The 22,355-nt window shown below is 56.3% G+C and overlaps 1 protein-coding gene across 8 annotated transcripts in view; it reads left to right on the top strand.

Moving 5' to 3' along the window:
- CCDC57 (coiled-coil domain containing 57) overlaps positions 1-22,355 on the top strand; it is a 92,892-nt gene that overhangs the window by 55,420 nt on the left and 15,117 nt on the right. For all 8 annotated transcript variants that reach the window (XM_032322108.1, XM_032322114.1, XM_032322113.1 and 5 more), the window contains 3 exons: positions 5,191-5,291; positions 10,719-10,850; positions 11,334-11,550. In XM_032322108.1, the coding sequence (XP_032177999.1) occupies positions 5,191-5,291; positions 10,719-10,850; positions 11,334-11,550 (450 nt within the window). The remainder of the gene's footprint in view (positions 1-5,190; positions 5,292-10,718; positions 10,851-11,333; positions 11,551-22,355) is intronic.

Below are 22,355 nucleotides of genomic sequence, written 5' to 3'. Positions count from 1 at the left end.
GAAGGAGGCGTGCACACTCGTGTGTCTGCATAGCGGATACGCCGGCGGGGCGTGCACGCGCGTGCGTGTGACTGTGCGGCCGCGGGCGGCCTGGGGGACATGTAGCCGTTTCGGTTGTGGTTTGCGGAGGGAAACCGTGAACGAGACTTAGGGAGTTCTGTCCCAGACTCCTTGGCACCTGCAGTTTGCGAATACACCAGACGCTCCTCATCTGGTCCCTTTGCGGAAGGCCATCTTCCCCCAAAAGCGTGCTGGTGGTAGGATTTCTACTCTCCATGGAAGTGCTTAGACCCGGTGGCAAAGGCTTTTGGCAAGACTGGTCTGTCTGCTTTTTTTTCCACAAAGACCATTTATCTGGTTCGTGAATACATCTGCCTTATAACCCAACCGTGACACAAATATCTTATCATCATCTGACAACAAATAATGCCTGCCGGCCCAGCTGAGGTGGCGCCAGGAGGCTCCGTCCGTCTGGACGTGTTTCCAGGTGCTTCTCAGCCCCCTCAGCGGGCCCAGCCCTGCCCGGCATGCCCGACCCGGGGCTCTCCTGCACCCGCCCCAGGGTGCATCCGCCCCCAGCTCCTTCTGGGGAGGGCCCCCATCCTCACAGGGAGCGGGCACCCCAGTCCCTTCGCCGGCCTCAGCTCTGGCTGCCCAGTCTTCACCCCTCGTGCCCGTCCCACCTGGGGTCAGGCTCCCGGTCAGGCAGGCCTGGGGCTCTGCACCGACGGGCCGACGGCGTGTGGGCCTGTGGTCAGGCTGCACTGGCCCTGGGCCCGCTCTGGCAGCCTGGTGTGGGGGGCCCACGACTATGGGGCAGCCGTCCCGAGGGCTCACCCCTCACCGCTGAGGCGGACAGCGGCACCACCCGCCGTGGGGCCTGGCCCTTCCCACCGACCCTGCTGCTCCCGGCAACTCCCGCCGCCCGCACCCTCTGGATCTCGGGTGAGGCCTCCAGAGGTTCTTTCCGAGGGTCTCAGCATCTAGCACTGCTGTGAAGACTCGGCGTTTCAGAGCAGTTTTAGGTTCAGAATGCCCCCCGCAGCCAACCTGCTACCACAGGGCCTCCGTGGTCACAGGCCACGAACCTCCCCACCCGTCATCGGCACCGAGTCCACGCTGACATCTGGGGTCCTCTTGGTGCTGGACGTCATACAGGTTGGGACAGGCGTGTCACACACATACCTGCCACGGGACTGTGGGTGGCATCGTGCAGAGGAATTTTACAGAAATCCTCTGTGCTCTGCCTGCGAGTCCCTCCCCTCCCTGGGGGCCGCTGACCCTTTCACTGCCTCTGTTCTGCCTTTCTCCCGGGGTCGCAGGGAGCACAGAGCCTTTCCTGTCTCCTTATTGTGTCATTTTCTTGATGAAGTTTTTGTTCATGGAGAAATGACTTGTGGGGGTGCGTCTGGGTGGCTTAGTCAGTGAAGCATCTGCCAGGGTCCCGGATTGAGACCCGCTCAGCCGGGATTGAGACCCGCGCTGGGCTCCCGCGCCGGGCCCCCCGCTCAGCCGGGAGCCTGCCTCTCCCTCTGCCCCTCCCTCCCCATCGTGCTCTCTCACTCTCAAATAGAATCTTAAGAAAAACATTCTTTGGTAAAAAAACAAAAAAACAGATTAGGGACCTAGCTTTAGTTAGCCTGCTAACCCACCACTGTTTTCTAGGCACGTGTGTGTGAATACGAAAATCACTACTCATGTTTGCTATTCGTTATTACACGTGCGTCTCAGATCCTGTTGTAAAACTATCCCAGTGTGGAAGCAGTGATGTTCAGTCATGTTGTGTGTCCTGCTTGACTGAGACTCGTGCCGGGCTGGCTCCTGGACGCCAGTGTCTCCCACGTGACCGTGGCACAGGGGCAGCGCATATGCTTGTTGTCAAAAATGATTTTATCATGGGGCGCCTGGGCGGTTCAGTGGGTTAAGCCTCTGCCTTCGGCTCAGGTCATGATCCCAGGGTCCTGGGATGGTGCCCCGCATCGGGCTCTCTGCTTGGCGGGGAGCCTGCTTCCCGCACCCCTGCCCACTTGTGATCTCTCTCTGTCAAATAAATGAATTAATTAATTAATTTAAAAAAAAAAAGATTGTATTGTGACCACTTTCTAGAATGATGGCTTGGCTGGAACAAGAACCTGGCATTTTCTTACAACCTTTTTTAAAGCAAATGTCCCAGTGTCCTCCGTCGGGGCCCTGTCCTTGGGGAGGGCCTCCCTTTTCTCTCTGGCTGCCTTTCTCCTGTGTTACTGGCTGGTGTCTGGACTAGATCAGTTTGCCTTCATTTTACCTGCTCAGGAAGTGGCTGGTTTTCTGAAATCTTAAGACTACGGTTGGTTGGTTGGTTGGTTGGTTTCCCATTCTTTGAAATTCTCAGCCGTCGTCTCTTTAAAGACTCTCCGTCCCACTGGTTTCCGGCCTCTTCTGGAGATCCCGTCGGACCTGCCGGAAGCCTCTCGCTCCCCCTCCCTCCCTCCTCTCCTGCCTCCCTGGGCTTCCCCAGAGGAAATGGTGGGAGCCAGTGGATGGATTCCTTTATCTTTATAAGGAGGTTACGCATTGTGTTTGTTCATTTCTTTCATTGGATTTGATCTTTCCCTGATTTCTTTAACAGTTGCGTTATTCTTGTTTATTGATCGCGTCCCCATCTGAGGGCTGCTGTGGCTGGGCCTTGGGGGTCTGGAGGGGCAGCGCTGTCGGTGTGATTAGCTTCCAGATAGTCTGCCGCTGTGCACCGGGTTTTCTAGTTCACCTGAGTCGTTTAGGAGAGTTTTAGAATTTTTTAGTTATTTTTAAACATGTGTTGAGTTTTACTTTTAAATCTGTTCTGTTAAGCAGCCTTATCATACATACTTACTCACATTTTTTCTAAATTTATGTGTGTTTGTCAACTTGAACTGCCGAGATCCATGATTTTGTGTCGAAATCTCGGTGCGGCTCCTGCGTTTCTGCCAGTTCCCCATCCTGTCCCTAGGTGTGAAGTGCCCGCAGAGGTGCTGCTCAGCCTGCTTCCCGCTGTGCGCCGTCCTTTCTGATGTCTGGTAACACTTGTCGGTATTTTTTTTTTTAAGATTTTATTTATTTATTTGACAGAGATCACAAGCAGGCAGAGAAGCAGGCAGAGAGAGAGAGAGGAGGAAGCAGGCTCCCTGCTGAGCAGAGAGCCCGATGCGGGACTCAATCCCAGGACCCCGAGATCATGACCCGAGCCGAAGGCAGCTGCTTAACCCACTGAGCCACCCAGGCGCCCACTTGTCGGTATTTTTAATCAGGTGTTTAAAAGGGTCGTTTCCAGAAAGGTAAAATATGGCTCAAATAGCTATGACAATGGGCACAGGTTTAGGGCTCACTAGGTAGTGAGGGGGCCAGTCAGATGTCACAGCCGGTTCCAAGGAAAAGCTGGTTCACAGAATAAAGAAACTGACACAGAGGGAGACTGAGGCGCCGGGGGGCCGGGGGTTGGGGGGACTCGGTTGTTAAGCGTCGGCCTTTGGCTCAGGTCATGATCCCAGAGTCCCAGGATCAAGCCCCACATCGGGCTCCCTGCTCTGTGGGAGGCCTGCTTCTCCCTCTCCGTCTGATCCTCCCCCTGCTTGGGTGTCTCTCTCTCTCTCTCTGTCAAATAAGTAAATAAAATCTTTAAAATAAAAAAGACAACAGCAAATGAAAACCTTTAAACTTATTATGCTTTTCAATCTGAAAGAAACCAAGAACAGCTACAATTCTCAACCAGCATCAATAAAACCAATATTATTCTTAGGAGACTCGGTGGGCCACTAACGGATACAAGGTAGAACATAAACACCGGAGTCTACCCGATCTGAGAGAATTTGAATGGTTGCCACTGAATTCAGCTGCAGATGTTTGTTCTGGAAGATGCTATTACGAATGTCGCAGACTGCAATGCTGCAGTGGCTGTTCAAGATTCAATTTATGGAATACCCAGAAAATAGGCTGAATTGGAACCGCAGACAGTTTTCAAACACTCCTAAGCAAGTTTTTTTAAAGACCTAGAGGGCTATTGTTTTCCTATAAATTGGAGGTTTTATAATCAGCTTTCCGTTGTCACGTGGCCATAAACCCAAGACCCAGATAGTTTCAGACGGTCCCGGACACTGCTGGGGCCAAAGCTGTCGCGCGTCAGTCCGCCCGGGTTGTGCGAGGGAGAGCAGGGACGGTCACCGAGCCTCCGGCGGCGCGGCGGGTCGCGGTCAGGGTTCGCAGGCCACCTCCAGGGCGGCTCCCCCGTCCGTGCACTCGGTGGCCGACTCGTCCGAAGTTTCCCCTGAGAAGGCCCGGGGGGCGGGTCGCGCCGGGCGGGAGCGGAGGGCGCTGCTGGGCCTGGACGCGGCCGCAGCTTGGACGGGCGGCGGGGCGGGGCGGGGACGGGGCGGGGTGGACGGCGACCCCCGCGGGCGCCCGAAGCCGCGGGCGGAGCGAACCGCACGCAGCCGCCGGGGTTGGCCACGTCCGTCCGCGACGCGCGGCGAGAAGCTCCCGGCGGCGACACGGGGCGACGGCGCGTCCCTCGGAGGGACCGTGCTGCGGGGTGCGGGGCGCGGGGTCGCCGCGGGCGAGAGGACGGGGCAGGGGCGCGGGCGAGGCCGCTGACCGAGGGGCGGCGGGACCTCGTCCCCGCGACCCCGCGTCCCCGCGACCCCGCGACCCCGCGTCCCCGCGACCCCGCGTCCCCGCGTCCCCGCGACCCCGCGTCCCCGCGACCCCGCGTCCCCGCGGCCGCCCCGTCCAGCCGCCCTCCGCGCGCTTCTCCCCTTCGTCGAAGCAGAACTTCTCCGCGGCCTCGCGGGGCCCCACGCTCGCTCCGAGCGCGCCCCCGGCCGGGATTCCGAGACCCGGAGGCGCCGAGCCCGCTCGCCCCGCGCCGGCCGCCGGGGGCCCTGCCCGGTCCGGACGCGCCGCGGAGGGTCCTCGCGCGTCTCCGGAGCGTCCCGGGCCCCCGCGGCCGCCCCTCCAGACGGACGTGCCCCGAGCAGGGCCGCGCGCCGAGTGCTTGTGCGGCCGCCGGGGCAGAGGGACGGGCCTCGGAGCAGACCCCGTCGGCGCCCGGTCTGGGTCGCTGGAGCGCGAGGTCCTGACCTCGGGGTGGTGAGTTCAAGGCCCACGTAGAGCTTCCACGAGAACCAGACAAGCAAGAACACCCCAAAGAAGCAGATCCTTCTCCTCCCTTGTTTCTAGGGGGAGCGGCTCCTCACCGCCCGCCCGGCCCCGGGGTCCAGAACCGGAGTGTCACCCGCGAGGCCCCTTCGGGACAACTGCAGCCCCGTTTTGCAGCTCAGGTAACCCTCCTTTATCTGCGAAGTGTCCCTGTAGTACCTGTCCACGGGCCACCTGCGTGTGGGGTCGCAAACCCCGTGAGCTCAGCTGGGAAGGCCTCTGATGCTCACACGCAAGTGCCGCTACCAGTAACTTCTCAGAGCGTCTCCCCTGTTTTCGTTTTAAAGATTAGTTTATTCATTTTAGAGGGGGGGCCGAGGGAGGGGGAGAGGGACTCTCAGGCAGACTCGGGGCTGAGCCAGAGCCCGCCTGGGGGCTGTCTCCCAACTCGGAGATCCTGACCTGAGCTGAACCCAAGGCTGAGACCGGAAGTCGGACACTTAACCAGTGGGGCCGCTCTGGCACCCCTCCTGCTGATTTTAAAATGACCTGAGTAAATGGCAAACGTAAAATTACCAATTACATCATGTGAGTGTTTTACCGCAGCCTACCCATCTGGGCGTTATTTTTCCTTTTTTTAAAAAAGATTTTATTTATTTATTTGAGAGAGAGAACAGTGAGCGCACACACACGCACACACGCAGGCAGAGGGAGAAGCAGGTGCCCTACTGGGCAGGGAGCCTGACGCAGGGCTCGACCCCAGGACCTTAGGACCATGACCTAAGCTGAAGGCAGATGCCCAACTGACTGAGCCCCCCAGGCGTCCCCTATTTTTCAAATCTTTACGAATATGGTAGGTCAAAAAAATTTCATCTTTTAGACTTTTCTTGTTTCTTTGGTGGTATTAAAGCCTGTAATCTATTTATTGGCCACATATATTTCCTCTTTTGTGGGTTATCTATACACATGCTTTGTTAGTCCTTCCACTGTGTTTGTACACATTAGTTCTCTCGAGTTCCTTATCAATGAAGGAACTGCTCCTTGTCCGTTACAACCTTTCCCAGAGTTACCTGCCTGATCCTTTCTTTGTTTTCTTAACCCACCGATAACTTTTTTAATATGGTGAACTCTGTCGGTCTACTTTCATGATTTATTTCACTGGGTTTTTTCTCTATTTCGAGTTTAGGTAAATATCTACCCATTTCTTCTAGCTTTTCTGTTTCACTGTCATAGTGCCCTTAAGTAATTATCCTTTTTCTCACTGGTTTTGAACTGACTTTTTTTTAATCATGTGTTAAACATTTAAACTCTTGCTTATGTCGTTTTCGAATTCATTTTTTATTTTGAAATAATTTCAGATTTACACAGTTGCAGAAATAGCACTATGCGCTTCACCTAGACCTACCGGTTGTTGACTGATACTGCATTGGCTGCGGCACTCTCTTTCTTCTCTCCCTCTGCCTCCCCTGCATTTTAGATAGATAGGTGATGGGTGGCTGGATGGACAGATGGACGGGCGGATGGGCGGCTGGGTGACACACACAGACACGTGAACATGTGCACGACTCTGCTGCTGGGCCAGCTGTGGTGCGGGTGGGACGTGAGAAGACGGGCCTCGGTGCGCCCCACGAGAGCCCAATAGACTCTGAAAGTTCGATTTCATGTAATCTTCCTGTCATGAAACAGATTTTTTTCAACTATTTAAAAACGTAAAAACTATGTTTAGCTCATGGGCTGGACAGAGGTGAGGATTTGGCCTCTGCCAGGTGTGGCGCCGAGCCCAGGTCTGCACACTGGTCTCTGCACATCCTTTGTGTCGAACAAGTACAGCAGCGGGGGACGCCCCCGTTCGTCTCTCGGGGGACAGTCAGGGTGTTTTTTGCTGTAAACATTGTTACGAAAGTCCTCTGGCGCACACATGTCAGCATCCCACAGATGCTGGGTCTGTCACAGCTGACGAGCCCGCGCGGACACGCCATCGTCACGCGGAGCCCGTGGCGTACGTCGCAGCTCGCTCTCGCCGCTGTGCGTTCTGTGGGTTTGCACACGTGTGTAATGACGTGTGTCCACCATCGTGGTCTCCGACGGAGCAGTCTCGCCGTCCGACAGTTCCCTGTGCTCTGTTCATCCTTCCCCCGCCCAGCTCTGTCCTTGGTACCCACTGATCCTGCTGCCCCCCAGCTCTGCTGTTTCCGGAACGTCCTGCGCTGCGCGGCCTCTTTCTCCGGGGAACGCGCACGTGAGCTGCCTCACGTCTTCCCGCGGCTGGAAAGCTCCCTTCTTCCTGCCGGGGGGCATTCTGTCTGATGACTGTACCTGTTTGTTCATCTCGAGGCTCTCTTTAAACTAACCTTTTCTAGGTATTGTGGGCGGTTAGGAGCAGAGTTGGCTTTCTTTTTTTTAAGAGTTTCTATTTAGGGGCGCCTGGGTGGCTCAGTGGGTTGGGCCGCTGCCTTCGGCTCAGGTCATGATCTCAGGGTCCTGGGATCGAGTCCCGCGTCGGGCTCTCTGCTTAGCAGGGAGCCTGCTTCCTCCTCTCTCTCTCTCTCTCTGCCTACTTGTGATCTCTCTCTGTCAAATAAATAAAATCTTAAAAAAAAAAAAAAAAAAAAAGAGTTTCTATTTATGGGGCGCCTGGGTGGCTCAGTGGGTTAAGCCTCTGCCTTCGGCTCAGGTCATGGTCTCAGGGTCCTGGGATCGGGCCCCGCATCGGACTCTCTGCTCAGCGGGGAGCCTGCTTCCTCCCCTCTCTCTCTGCCTACTTGTGATCTCTGCCTGTCAAATAAAGAAATAAAATACTTTAAAAAAAGAGTTTTTATTTATTTGTCAGAGAGCGAGAGCACACAAGCAGGGGAAGAAGCAGGCTCCCCACTGAGCAGAGAGCCCAGTGCAGGACTCGAACCCAGGACACTGGGATCGTGACCTGAGCCAAAGGCAGATGCTGAATCCTATGCTGAATCCTATGAAGTGGCCATTTCTCTGAGTCAGAAGTGGTTCAATATCAGCAATTTCATGCAGCTCGACCTCAGACAGACGCTTTGTCAGTTAGAAGTTCTTTCTCCTGCTCTACTGAGTTCTTACCCAGAACAGATGCTGCGTTCTATCTGCTCGTGCTTCTGACTCTAGCCCAATGACTGCGACCCGGGGCCCGGCCGGCGGGATGCCACTGTCCTTCCACAGAGGTCACGGCCTCCGGTGTGCCAGCCACCGCGTGCCCGGGCCAGACGTTGCTGCCTTCAGAGTCCGTTCTTCACAAGCCGTTCCGCACAACCAGGAGCTCCTGCCTGTCGTGAGCTGATGGCGGTAGCAAGCGCATGTCTTGGCGCCGTGTGTATGTGTCATTTGCCAGCGTTCGGTTTCCTGGAAGGATAGGGGAGTTTCCTAAAGTCTCGAGACTAACCTTACCTGCCTGTGCTGCGCCAAGGTAGTCTCCCTTGTGTGGCTTTGCCTTTTCAAAGTTCCTTGGCCGTGAAGTAGCAGCCTGCTGGGAGAGAGAGGCCCGTTCCGCCGTGGGCTGACGTGAACCCCAAGGTGGCCTGCGCAAGGTGGCTGTGTTCAGGTTCTACGTTGACCCAGGGGCCTGGGAACAAGCGCTGGGCGGCCAGCCGGGAGAAGTGTCACATCTGGAGACAGCTGAAGTCGGGGTTCGCTGTGGGATGGCTTTGGAAAGCGAGAGCGGCCAGGAACCCCGCTGCTGGACTGGGGGAGGTGAGCGGTGGCTTGAGCTTGGCGAGGCCAGAGCAGCCCATCCAGCACGTCCGTCGGGCACACACCTCACTGGGCGGGGGGTCGCGGGGCTTCCGCTGGGCCGCGACACAAGTCCTCGGCCAAGGGCAGTGTCTCAGTCGCGGGACGGCAGGGACAGCACGGACAGTGCCCGGAGTGGGTCTGCAGGAGAGGCCTGCACAGCAGCAGTGCTCTGTCCGATGAGGCGACGCTGGCCTGAGAACCTGGGCAGGGCTGGCCACAGAAAAGGGGCTGGAGACCATGGCTACTTCCACCAGAGGACCTCGTCCCCCGCCCGGCCCCCTGTCCTGGAGGACCCCTTCACCGCTTGTGGGACATGCCATTGAAGCACTGAAGTATCCGCATCCGTGACTTTGCAGCCTGCATTGGTTAAAATTCTAAACTCGTGTTGGAAGAAAATCTCCCAAGTGGCCGCAAAGATATGCCTGTTCTCTGTCACAGTAAAACGTGCGCCTTGCTCCCTGGACCTCCACTTCCTGCGGGTACATTAAGGACCGTCTTACGCTCTGTTAACCCCTCCAGACCACAGAATTCACGTCTGCGCTACCCCAGTGAGAGGACTCCTCTCTTACAGCTTGGGAGAGGACGACTCCCTGAGGCCCAGTCTCTGAACCAGCAGATAAGTAAGCAGCGGATATGACCGGAAACCACGGAGGAAGGGCGCCGTCGGTGAAGTGTCTGACTCTCGATCACGGCCCAGGTCATGACCTCAGGTCCGGGGATCGAGCCCCGTGTCGTGTAGTGTCGTGTCGGGCTCCCTGCTCAGTGGGGGGTGAGATTCTCTGCCTCTGCCCCCCGCCCGCCCGTGCTCACTTTCACTTTCTCTCAATAAATGTTTAGAAAAAGAAAAGAAACCACGATTATGCCTCCATCAGAAAGGACGAATACCCAACTTTTGTAGCAACATGGACCGGACTGGAAGAGATTCTGCTGAGTGAAATAAGTCAAGCAGAGAGAGTCAATTATCATATGGTTTCACTTATTTGTGGGGCATAACAAATATGGAGGACATGGGGAGATGGAGAGGAGAAGGGAGTTGGGGGAAATTGGAAGGGGAGGTGAACCCTGAGAGACTGTGGGCTCTGAAAAACAATCTGAGGGGTTTGAAGCGGCGGGGGTGGGAGGTCGGGTACCAGGTGGTGGGTACTGGAGAGGGCACGGATTGCACGGAGCACTGGGTGTGGTGCAAAAACAATGAATACTGTTATGCTGAAAATACATAAATTAATATAAAAAAAAAAAAAAGTAAAGAAACCGCGGAGGAAGAAGCTCGGGGAGTCGCTCAACAAACACGAAAAGCCCATTCGTCACCAGAGCCGGCTCGTTGAAACCAAAGACACGCATGCATCACTCAGTCCAACTCCAATATTAATCCCGCCAGAGCAGAGAAGAGCGGCGCCGTGGGCCTGAATGTCCTCCGGGGCTCCGGGAAGAGGCTGGGGGTCTGGCCGGCTCCCACGCGAGTGGCCGCTGCTCGACGTCTGCCCTAGTCCGGCTCCTTTTAACTCCTCCGTTTTCTTCCAGGTTTCTGTTCGGTGCCTCCTAAGACTCCTTACAGTTCCCCTCGACGGCTCGGCGGGCGTCCCCCCTGCCAGCAGACTGAGGGGCACGGGGGCCAGGCCGCGGCAAAGCGGTCTGTGTGATGTCGGGGCGCTTGGTCTCCTGAAAGCCGGAAGGGGCACTTGGGGACGCTGTTCATCCTGGCGGGTGGACATGACTGTGCCCCTCCTTTCCTGGCTGCCACTGACCTGAGTGAGTCCCTGACACAGGGAGTCCTTCCTCATCTCGAGGGAGACCTTGGTAACACAGCCCATCAGCCCCACCAGCACTGGATTCCTTTTCTGTTTGCACTTCCATGGCAGGACTCTGAGAACACCAGGAAGACCCGTGTCTCCGAGTACTCCGGGAAGGTGCAGCCCCGCCTGGCGCAGACAGCCGGGAGAAGCCAGCCTCCGCAGGGCCAGGCGGCGGGAGCAGTGACAAGGTCAGGGCAGGTATGCTGGGCCGCGGGTGCTGGGGACACCACGCCCCATCTCAGCACGGGGACCAGCCGCGGGCAGCAGAGCGCCTGGGGTCCTAGCAGGGGGCTGCCGCTGTGGCCACCCCAGACGGTCCTCTTAGGATGGAGGGAGTTGGCTCTCATGCCTCCGCAGACTGGGCGCACCCAGGGCGTGGGGGGACGGGTGGGCACGGACGCCAGAGGGGGCCTTGGCGCAGCCAGAGAGGTGGGCTCTGGGGCATTTCCATGGAGACCAGACTGCTTTGTCCTTCCAGGGTCCATAGGAATCCCATCTGGTCCCGCATTGGCCAGCCAGTGTGCTTGGGAGCGTGGGCCTGTCCCCGGGGCCTCTGCGCGACAGCCCCTGAAGCCTCTGCCCAAGGCCTGGCGTCCAGCCTTGCCTGCAGTCTTGTCGCTGACTCCAGGGGCAGGGAGAGCTGGCTCTCTGGGATCATTCTGTCTTTGTTTACTTCCCTAGCGACAACACAGAATGTCTGCGGCGACTTGCAGATGCCCTCGGCACAAAGAAAACCAGTCCCCAAAGCTGCGCCCAGCTCACGAAGGCCCCACGGAGAGTAGGTGCCTGGCTGGGAGCTCCTCCTCGGTGGCCAGCGGTCCCCTCCAGGACACATGGAAGTTACTGGACCTGGGATCCAGCCCCTCTGGCCTCACGTCCCAGGACGACTCGGCACCAGGTAGGCTGGGGCAGGGCTCCAGGGTCCTCAACAGGCCAGGCTTGGCCCCTCGCCACTGACAGAAGCCACAGGCAGAGAGACGGCGGTGGTGACATGAGAAAGATTATTTCAGGGACGCCGTTCCTGGACAGCCAGCATTCAGAACCCTCCGGGTGCAGGAAACACATCCCAGTTTATGTAGGGACCGCATGGGACAAAGGTCCATGAGTGCGGGCAGGCGGCCGTGACAGCCAGCTCGGCCCCTGTCATGGGATCCGTCGCGGGGGTCCCGCTGGCTCAGTCCTTCCAGCTCGAGGAGCATTTCCATTCCCACTGGGGACCCTGCTCTCGGGGTCTCAGAGAGAAGCGGGAAGGCAGAACGTGAGCCATGACCATCTGGCTGGAGGTCAGAACAGGGGTGAGATGTGCTGTCCCCGCCGCTGCCGGGCAGGGCTGGGTGGCCACTCCCAGGCTGACATGCGGACAGACACGAGGCGTTCCTTCCGCCTGTGCGGGCGCTCCGGCCACGTCACCCGCGGGCCCGTCCGCACCCACCGCACGCCCTGCAGGCCACCGGCGGGGGTCCGCTCCCTGGGGAGCTGGTGCGTCCACTGGGGCGACTGGGCACTCCCTGTGCCAGCCGGCCTCGCGAGCATGGCTCTGTCCTTGCCCTAGTCCCGCCTGGTGCTCTTGATGTCAGAAGGATCCACCAGGAGGGCCCAGCTCTCGGGGAGCTGCGTGCCACCACCCCCCGATGCAAGACGGCGGAAGGGCAGCCCGTGCGGAGCCCCTCGGGGGTCCCTGTGCACAGAGCGTCCCTGCTGCCCCACGCAGCATGCTCCGTTGGGTCCATGTGCCCCAACCCGTGTGACCGTTGTCCCTGCTGTGGACTTTGTGGGTTATTTCCAGTCTTCTGTCACACGTGTCCTGTTATAGCGAAGGGTCTTGCAGCCCGAGGGGCTTTGCTTTGTCGGTTCTAGAAGCCGCTGTCCAGCGGGGCTCTGGCCGTGTCTGCAGCCGCTGGGGTGGGGAGGTGGAGTCCTCACTTCCTCTCCTGCCTTCCAGTCCCGCCCCTTTGTACTTGGAGTTTGCTGTCTTTGTCTTACTGATTTGTGGGAGCTGGTCATTATGATGGGAATTAGGCCTTTTCTAAAACATGAATTACAGATCTCACCACCCCACTACCCCCCAGGTTCTCACTTGACTTAAAAAAAATTTTTTTTTAAACATTTTCACATTTAAATTCAATTAATTTACACTGAGTGAACTGTCAGTTTCAGGGACAGAAACTGACAGTTCGGGTCAGTGACGCATCGGCTGCTCAGGACGTCCCATCCCGTGACCCCCGAGTGCCCGTCACCCAGTGCCCCCGGCCCCTCCAGCCTCGGTCTGTTTCCCGTGGCTGAGGGTCTCTTACGGTTTGTCTCCCCCTGATTTCGTCTTGTTTTGTTTTTCCTTCCCTTCCCCTTGGCTGCTCTGTCTCGTTTCTCAGACTCCTCGTTGTCAGTAAGATCACGTGATAACTGTCTTTCTCTGACTGACTTATTTCATTCAGCCTAACAGCCTCTAGTTCTGTCCATATCATTGCAAATAGCAAGATTTCGTTTTCTGGTGGCTGCATGGTGTTTCGTTGTGTATATACACCACATCGTCTGTATCCATTCATCTGTCGATGGACATCTCAGCTCTTTCTGTAGTTCGGCTGCTGTGGACATTGCTGCTATGGACATTGGGGTGCACGTGCCCCTTCAGATCACTGCATCTGTATCTTTAGGGTAAATACCCAGTAGTGCGATTGCTGGGTCATAGGGCAGCTCTATTTTCAACTTTCCGAGGAACCTCCATGCTGTTTTCCAGAGTGGCCGCACCAGCTTGCGTTCCCGCCAACAGTGCCGGAGGGTTCCCCTTTCTCCGTATCCTGCCAGCATCTGTCGTTTCCTGACATGTTAATTTTAGCCATTCTGACTGGTGTGAGGTTGGGATCTCATCGTGGTTTTGATTTGTATTTCCCTGACGCCGAGTGATGTGGAGCACTTTCCCATGTGTCTGTTGGCCGTCTGGATGTCTTTGCAGAAATGTGTGTTCATGTCCTCTGCCTGTTTCTTGATTGGATTCTTTTTGAGTTTGATAAGTTCTTTATAGATTTTGGATACTAGCCTTTATCTGATAAGACGTTTGTGATTATCTTCTCCCATTCTGTCAGTTGTCTTTTGGTTTTGTCCACTGTTTCCTTTGCTGTGCAAAAGTGTTTGATCTTGATGAAGTCCCAGGAGTTCACTTTTACCCTTGCTTCCCTTGCCTTTGGGGACACATATAGCAAGAAGCTGCTGCTGCCAAGGTCACAGAGGTCGCTGCCTGTGTTCTCTAGGATCTGGATGGCTTCCTGTCTCACACTGAGGTCTTTCATCCATTTGAGTCTGTTTTCATGTGTGGTGTAAGGAAATGATCCAGTTTCATTCTTCTGCATGTGGCTGTCCAATTTTCCCAACACCATTTGTTGAAGAGACTGTCTTTTTTCCATTGGACGTTCTTTCCTGCTTTGTCGAAGATTAGTTGACTATAGAGGTGATGGTCCATGTCTGGGTTTTCTATTCTGTTCCATTGATCTGTGTTTTTGTGCCAGTACCAGGCTATCTTTTTTTTTTTTTAAGATTTTATTTATTTGTTTGAAAGAGAGAGAGAGATCACAAGCAGGCAGAGAGGCAGGCAGAGAGAGAGGAAGAAGCAGGCTCCCCGCTGAGCAGAGAGCCCGATGCGGGGGCTCGATTCCAGGACCCTGAGATCATGACCTGAGCCGGAGGCAGAGGCTTTAACCCGCTGAGCCACCCAGGCGCCTCAGGACCAGGCTGTCTTGATGATGACAGCTTTGTAACAAAGCTTAAAGTCTGCAGTTGTGATGCCGCCAGCATTGGTTTTCTTTTTCAACATTCCTGTGGCTATTCAGGGTCTATTCCAGTTCCACATAAATTTTAGGATTATTGGGGCACCTGGGTGGCTCAGTGGGTTGGGCCTTTGCCTTTGGATTGGGTCGTGATCTCGGAGTCCTGGGATCGAGCCCCACATCGGGCTCTCTGCTCGGCAGGGAGCCTGCTTCCCACTCTTTCTGTCTGCCTCTCTGCCTACTTGTGATCTCTGTCGGTCAAATAAATAAATAAAATGTTTAAAAAAAATTTTTTAGGATTATTTGTTGCAGCTCTGTGAAAAAGTTGATGGTGGTTTTTGTTTGTTTGTTTGTTTGTTTGTTTTTAAGATTTTATTTATTTATTTGACAGGCAGAGATCACAAGCAGACAGAGAGGCAGCAGAGAGAGAGAGGAAGCAGGCTCCCCGCTGAGCAGAGAGCCCGATGCGGGGCTCGATCCCAGGACCCCGAGATCATGACCTGAGCCGAAGGCAGAGGCTTTAACCCACTGAGCCATCCAGGTGCCCCGATGGTGTTTTGATAGGGATTGCATTAAACGTGTAGATTGCTTTAGGTAGCATAGACATTTTCACAATATTTGTTCTTCCAACCCATGAGCATGGAATGTTTTTCCATTTCTTTGTGTCTTTCTCCATTTATTTCATGAATGATCTGTAGTTTTCAGGGTATAGCTCCTTTGTGTCTTTGGTTAGGTTTGTTCCTGCACATCTGACAGTTTCGGGTGCAGATGTGCGTGGGATGGACTCCTTAATTTCTCCTTCTTCTGTCTTGCTGTTGGTGTAGAGAAATGCAACCGACTTCTGTGCATTGATTTTATACCGCTGACCCTTTACTGAATTCTTGTACGAGTTCTCGCAGTTTGGGGGTGGAGTTTTTTAGGTTTTCCACATAGAAGAGCTATGCGAAGAGCTAAAGTTTGACTTCTTCTTTGCCAATTTGGATGCCTTTAATTTCTTTTTGTTGTCTGATTGCTCAGGCTGGGACTCTAGTACTATGTCGAATAGCAGTGGTGATAGTGGACATCCCTGCCGTGTTCCTGACCTTAGGCGAGAAGCTCTCAGTTTTTCTCCATTGAGAATGATATTCGCGGTGGGTTTTTCATAGATGGCTTTGATGATATTGAGGTGTGTACCCTCTTTCCCTACACTGTGAAGAGTTTGGATCAAGAAAGGATGCTGTGCTTTGTCAAATGCTTTTTCAGCATCTATTGAGAGTATCCTGTGTTTCTTGTTCTTTCTTTTATTTTTTTATTTTTATTTTTTAAAAGATTTTATTCATTTACTTGAGAGAGACAGAGAGAATGAGAGAGAGAGAGACCAGCGGGAGAAGCAGACCCCCCACCGAGCAGGGAGCCCGATGTGGGACTGGGTCCCGGGACTCCAGGATCATGACCTGAGCCAAAGGCAGAGGCTGAACTGACTGAGCCAGCTAGGCGCTCGCATTTGACTAAATTCTTTAGATTTATCCTTACATACTTTGCAAATCTCCCATAGTAGTCTTTGGATATGTTTTTCTTCTTCCAGAAGAATTTTAAAGGAGAATTTTTAATGGGAAGCTCTTTCAGGCCTTATTCGAGGAGAGTGTTCCCTCTGCCTCGCGTCTGAGTCACTCTAGTTCAGTGTAAAGCTCAGCCCCGTGTCCCAGCGCCCCAGCAGAGGCCTGGACTCACACTGCCTCTGCCCACGGCCCCACAAACCTGCCGAAGGAAATGCCACAGTCAGGGCGCCTGGCCAGCTCCGTCAGTGGACCCCGCTGACTGTTGGTCTCGGGGTCATGGGCTCAAGCGCCACGTTGGCTGGAGCCAACATACAACAAAATACGTAGCCCAGAGTGTGCTCCTCAGACATGCCGCGGTCATGCTTGAAGGCACCCATACGTGGCAAGGAGTGAAGAGCTCTTAGAGCCAGAGAGCCCGTGAAGGAGCCCCGACTGCAGGCTGATCGCCACCGGCAGCTTTGACCCCGGGGCCCCCGTCAAGCTGGGTAAACTTGGCACTGGGTGTTGTAGCCTCACGGTGTTCGGAAAGCAAGTGACAAAACTCAGGGCCCATCCAGGGTGAGGGTGTGACAGGCGATCCTGGCTCAAAGACAGAGACTGGGGAGGGTCCCCCCCAACCCTCCGCGGGAAGGTGAGTCAGAAACAGCTCCGTGTCCTGCCTGTCCAGAGCGGGGTCAGGGCCCTCGCCCAGACACTGGCAGCAGGGCTGTCACCTCTAACTTGTCACCGTGAGAGAAATGCTCTCATGGGAGTTGGTCCCAGTTACAAGGCCTGGGTGGCCTGAGGATTTCAGTTCTCAGGATTCTGAACCGGTGGAGCCCCCAAGGACCGGGTGGCAGTGGAGACAGGCCGCTTTAGGGGGCCTCCTTTGTCCCGGGCCATAAGCATCCCCACAAATCAGATTCCAGCTGAGAGTGGGATCCCACACACAGGGGTCAAGGCACTGGGAATGAGACCGGCAGAGCAGACCTTCCAGAACCTGGAAGACACAAGGTCTAACCGGCTGAGTTTCATAGATTCAAACAAGTAAGAGACTCACAAGAAAGCATGTTCGGGAAACAAAGAATTATAAAGAAAGACCAAGCAAGCTTAAGAAAAGAACTAACAGGAACTTTAAGAAAAGGAAAACGTAATTATTCAAATTAAAATCTTGGTGGGTGGGTTGAACAGGTCGGTGATGCAGACATATATGAAGAAATTACTCCGGACAGAGCGACTGGAAGAGAAGCAGGAAGAAAGCAGGTCAGGAGCCACGAGGACGGCGTAAGCAGGTGTGGCAGGACGCCTGCTGGCCAGAGCCTCCAAAGGACAGAGTCTGGGCCAGAGGTGCCCTGGGAAGATCCGCCGAAGCCAAGCGCGCCCTCCCCTCCCCGCCGGGCAGCCTGGCAAACCCCAGCGCAAGTAACCGCCCAGCCGGGCATGGGATGTGTCCGACAGCCTCGAGTGCGCGGGCGTGGGGGCGGCGGCGGCCACCGCCCGCTCGCAGCGGTCCCTGGCGCCAGGCGACGCCTCTCCCGGGCCGTGCGCACGTGCTGTGGGCCCGGAACCCCCGGGCCCCGGGCACGCGTCCTTCACCAACCCGGGCGAAACGAAGACTTGAGAGACAGTGAGAACTGAGCAGCTCGCCCCCCGCCCCGTCCCGCGCTGAAAACCAAAGGACCCAAAGTAGCAGGTGGCTGACTTTTCCGTGAGGGCCACAGGCCACAGGCCGTCGCACCCGCGGCCGCGCCCGCCGGACTCCACTTAGGAAAACGCGGCAGCCGTGCTGCGTCAGCTCAGCGCACGGCCGCTCGCTTTCTCCTTCTCCTCCTTCTTTTCCCGAGTAACCCCAGCACCCGGCACGGATGTCGAGCTCTCCGTCTGGGCACGAAGGGCTGCGCACCCCAGCAGGGGCTCGGCCAGGCGCCCCGCTGTCCGCTTTACTCCTTAGGACATTTTATTTCTGTTCTTGAAACCACACACGTGTGTGTGCTTGGTGAAATCTGGGCATCTTTTGCCACGGAAGGCCTTAAAGACGGCGGGAGTGGTCCCCGGGGGGCGGGGGGGACAGGGGAGGTCAGGCAGCTCGTACTGTGGTGAGGTGGAGGTCACTGCGGGGTCACGGCTGGTCTGCGGGGGCTGGTGGCAGGGTCGTGCCAGGCTTCCCGGGGGGAGCGGCTGGAGGCCAGGACGGGGTGGACGAGTTGTCCTGGAGCCTGTGCCCTGCGAGAGGACCATGCCGGAGGAAGCTTGTCTGCGCGCAGGCCACAGAGGCGGGGGGCACACGGTAGGTCTTGCAGGGGGAGGCAGACTCAGGAGAGGAGGGCCGGAGGCCGTGCGGGGCTGGGGTTGGACAGGACAGAGGCAGGGGCTTTAGGGGCGGCCAGAACTGTGCACTCAGCTGACGGGGGCACCGGCCACGCTTCATGGGGCCCGGCAGAAGACACAAGGCCCCAAGGGCAGGTGTGAGGCTTTGTCTCTCCTGGCACAGCTAACGGCTGTGGGTCCCCTCTCTCCCCAGCCCCTACCCCACTCCGGGGCAAGGCGGGCTTGGGGGTGGGCTACAGGCCCATCTGCCCTCTCCGCCTGAGGCCAGGCGACGCAGACACCCACGGGAGAGTCCAGAAGAGAAGCTGTCCGAGCTCTGACAGCACAGATGCCAGAGACCGCTGGAGAACTGTCCTGGGAGCAGGTCTGCTGGTGGGAAAGGAGGCTCCGGTCAGAGCCTCTTTCTTGCTTTTTTATTTAAGTATTTAAGTGTGACCCAGAGCCACGGCCCAGAGAGGAGGAGGCTGTGGGAGGCTTGCGGAACGCAGTTGTGAAACGGCCGTTGGACGAGTCGGGAAGCAGGCGGAAGGCGAAGGCCCAGCGGCGTCCGACCCACGGTGCGCAGGGCGGCCGGCCGCTACCGCCGGCCCTGGCCGAGAGCCCCCTGCGCGGGGAGAGAGCAGCCCCTGGCCCCAGCAGCCTGCCATGCTTGTGCACAGGTCACAGGACAGCCTCCTGGGAGTGACTTAAAACACTTGATCTCATCGGGGCACCCCCAGAAACTTGCATGTGCTCCCTGGAGCCAGGACGGGACAGCCAGAGTGGGGGGCATCCGGTCACATCGCTGACCGTGGCGCGGCTGGCACAGCAGTGGGACCGACACACTGACCCACACAGGGGAGTCCCTCAGTTTGCACGTTAGGTCCAGAGGCCGGTGGGCCTGGGGCCGGCCTCCTCCTGCTGGTCCAGAAGGGCTGCAGAGCTCTGACCGCCGCGGGGGAGGCTGAGCGCCTCTTTCTCGTCAGCAGAAAGGGAAGTGCTTCTCCAGAGCTGCTGACAGCCCCTCTTCCGCCTCATCAGGGCATTGTCTCAGACCCTGAGGACAGCAGCCAGGAGCTGTGTTGGGGTCCTCAGCGGGAAAGCTGGTGCAGAGGAGCCTTCAACACAGTCTGGGGGGGGGGGGCTGTTGTCCTTGGCGAGCGGGGCTTCGCGATGAAAGGCAGAGGCGCTTCAGTGTAGGCTTTTGGTTCGCCCTTTGAAAAACTGAGGTGGGGGGAACAGGTTGAAATCAATGCGGTTTAGATGTTTTAACGAGCTACAGAGCTGTACACCGGAGTATGGAGTACGCATAACCGAGTTACCTGTATGATACTTGACGTCGTGTAAGCGTGCTTTCGAGGACCTCACTGGTTTCCTCAAAGACACTCTTAGGCAGACAGGAGCTCTGCTGGAGGGGAAACGTGTGTTCCCAAGCCCGATGGTCGAGTACAAAGCTGGAAACCGGACCCCAGACAAGCAGTCTGGAGGCTCCGTTCTAGAAACTGGGATGAAGCGGGTCCGCGTTTGTCCATTTCCAGCGCGTGGTGAGTAGCCGTCGTGAGCAGTCGGAGTGCTGAGCCGTCCGATGGTGTGGGACATCTGCGTCCAAACGGGAAGAAGTACCTTTAGTTCACGGGGTATCTCGGGGACACGTGGTTCTTACACTGGAAGGACACTCACGCTCCTTGGTTTCTAGGCAGGACCAGAGCCACCCCCATCCTGCCCCCACAGGCCTGGCCGACCCCTGCTGCACCCCCATGTGAGGCTGGAGCCTGAGCCCAGACAGTTGCCCTTGGTCCAGATCACCTGATGGCACCCAGCGCCTCCGGGTCGCCACTTGTCCCTCCATCCTGTCTGAGGGCTAGGACCCCCCGTCCCGGCCCTCCGCCCAGCCCCACTGCTTCCTACCCCTCTCTCTTCTGGCCCCACTGCAGGGCCTACGGGCCACAACCTCGGCGCCCCGCCCCCCCCCCGCCCTTGTCTGTGGACACCTCCTCGCCACCTTCCGTTGCAAGCACCTGCCTCCCCCGCAAGCCCAGCCCCCGTCCTGGGACTACGTGCACCTGGGCTGGGGGCATCAGCCTTGAGCCTTGACCCTCCCTCTTCCCCCTCCCTGTGGTCAGCCTGAGCCCGTACACAATCGGTGCTCAATCAAGTTGAGCAGGGAGATAACTGGAAAGAATGGAACCCAGGGAGGCCCTTAGTCTGCAGCTCAGGGATCTGGATTCCCGGGAAGAGCCTGCGATTAGAGCAAGTGCCCAGCATTGTTGACAAAGTAGGTTTTGACAGCGGACTCTTCCTGGGAGCAAGTACTGCGCCTCGTAAAGCCGTTCTCTCCACCCTGAAACAGCCGGTTGCTGGTTTTCCTTGAAGCTAAGTGAGTGTGTTCTCAAGGGGAAGAGGTCATACAGGGGAAAGAACCAGGCCTTGTAGATGCCAGCGCATCTGTAAGGAGGGTCAGCCCGGAATGGCCGGTCCGAGCAGAAGGGACCGCCCTCCACCAGCAGTGCCGGCCGCACACTTAAATGACCTAAAATCAAACCTGAATATATACAGAAATGGAACTGAGGATTCACAAAAGACCAGAAGGTTAACCTGAGATGTGATTTAAAAATCACAAATGTCTAAAATAATCCCTTTTTCACTTCAAAAATGATCTAACTGGAGAGAGATTTTCTTAAGCAAGATGCCAAAGTTCACATACGAGTAATTCATCCTCGCGGAGCAGGACGGTAGCACTCAGCCAGGGCCGCCGCAGAAAGGCACAGCTGTCGGGCCCCACTGGCAACTCAGCGCCTGCCTTGGGAAGCCTGACCCAGCTCGGAGGGGCAGGCCGGGGCGCTGGGACTTCCGGGAAGCGCTGTGTTGGTGAGTCTGTCTCGGGGGCGGTGGGGGCCGTCAACCCCACAACACGTGTCCCGGCCACGTGTGTGGACACTCAGGAAGCAGAACGCCCACTGGGGCAAAGGGGGCTCCAGACCTCAGCTAGTCATGGCGAACACCTACTTCCTTATGGCTGAGAAATAAATGGAAATGGTGCAGAGGGTTTTCCGCCAGAAGACAGTCCCCTTCACCCCTCTCTCCCTGTCACTCCCCTGCCTGCCTCCAGTCCCATCTCTGTCCCCCAGACCGCAACTGTCCAGTCCCCTGCTCCTCTCCAGGTGTGCCCTGCTCTCTGTGGCCACAGAAGCAAATATTTTAAAATGTGCGTGCCTCCCCTTTTCTTTTTAGTTGTACAGCAGCAGACAGCTTGCTTTTTAAACCCCCAGCGGCCGTCTTTCTCTCTGTTGGTACAGACAAACAGAGCTAACACTTCCCAGTAGTTCAGTGATCCACTGCTGAATACAGGCTTTAAGTGCTTTGTATTCACGGACGTTTCAATGGCCTGTGGTCTTTGCTCCTAAGACCGTGCTGCTGTGTATGTGCGGGTCTGTGGGAGTCTGTTGTCAGGACGGTATCTCCAAGTCGAATCACTGGGTCAAAGGTGTGAGAGGTTTAAGTTCTGTGGAGCTATTTCCAAATCACCCTCAAGAAGTTGGCCCAGTTTGTGTTCATGGCTGCAGGGCGTATGAGTGTGTTTCCTAACTCCCATAGTGGTGGATTTTTTTTTTAAGGCTTTATTTATTTGAGAGAGAGAGAGAGAATCTCAGGCAGACCAAGCTGGGCACAGAGCCCCTTCTGGGACTCGACCCCAAGATCAGGGCCTGAGCCAAAACCAAGAGTGAGTGGCTTCACGGTCTGTGCCAGCCAGGAGCCTCCGGCACTTCTGGTTTTTTTATCAAGCATTTTCTCTTTTGCCAATGTGATGATGAGAAACACATTTCATTATTGGTTTTAATTCACAGTTTTAAACTGTGGGTGAGGCTGGCTGTCTTTCAGGTGCTGTGGTCATTAGGTTTCGCACAGTGTGTAAAAGTGACTGCGGAAGCTCGCAGGGTAAGAAAATGCATGTTCGTTGTGAGCTGTGAAAGTCAGACCCTGCTCTGGGGAGGGGGCGGCTGGAGATCTGTTTTTACAAATGAATGTAACCTGAACGGGGTCAGCAGCCTTTCAGGAAACCGTCCGCAGGACCACTGCTGTCCCATTTTCAAGCGAGGAAACCAGGGCCCAGGACTCTGAGT

This window comes from Mustela erminea, chromosome 18, assembly GCF_009829155.1.
Source record: "Mustela erminea isolate mMusErm1 chromosome 18, mMusErm1.Pri, whole genome shotgun sequence".
Taxonomy (NCBI): domain Eukaryota; kingdom Metazoa; phylum Chordata; class Mammalia; order Carnivora; family Mustelidae; genus Mustela; species Mustela erminea.
Note: the sequence above shows the minus strand (reverse complement) of the source record. Positions and strands in the feature narration are given on the sequence as shown.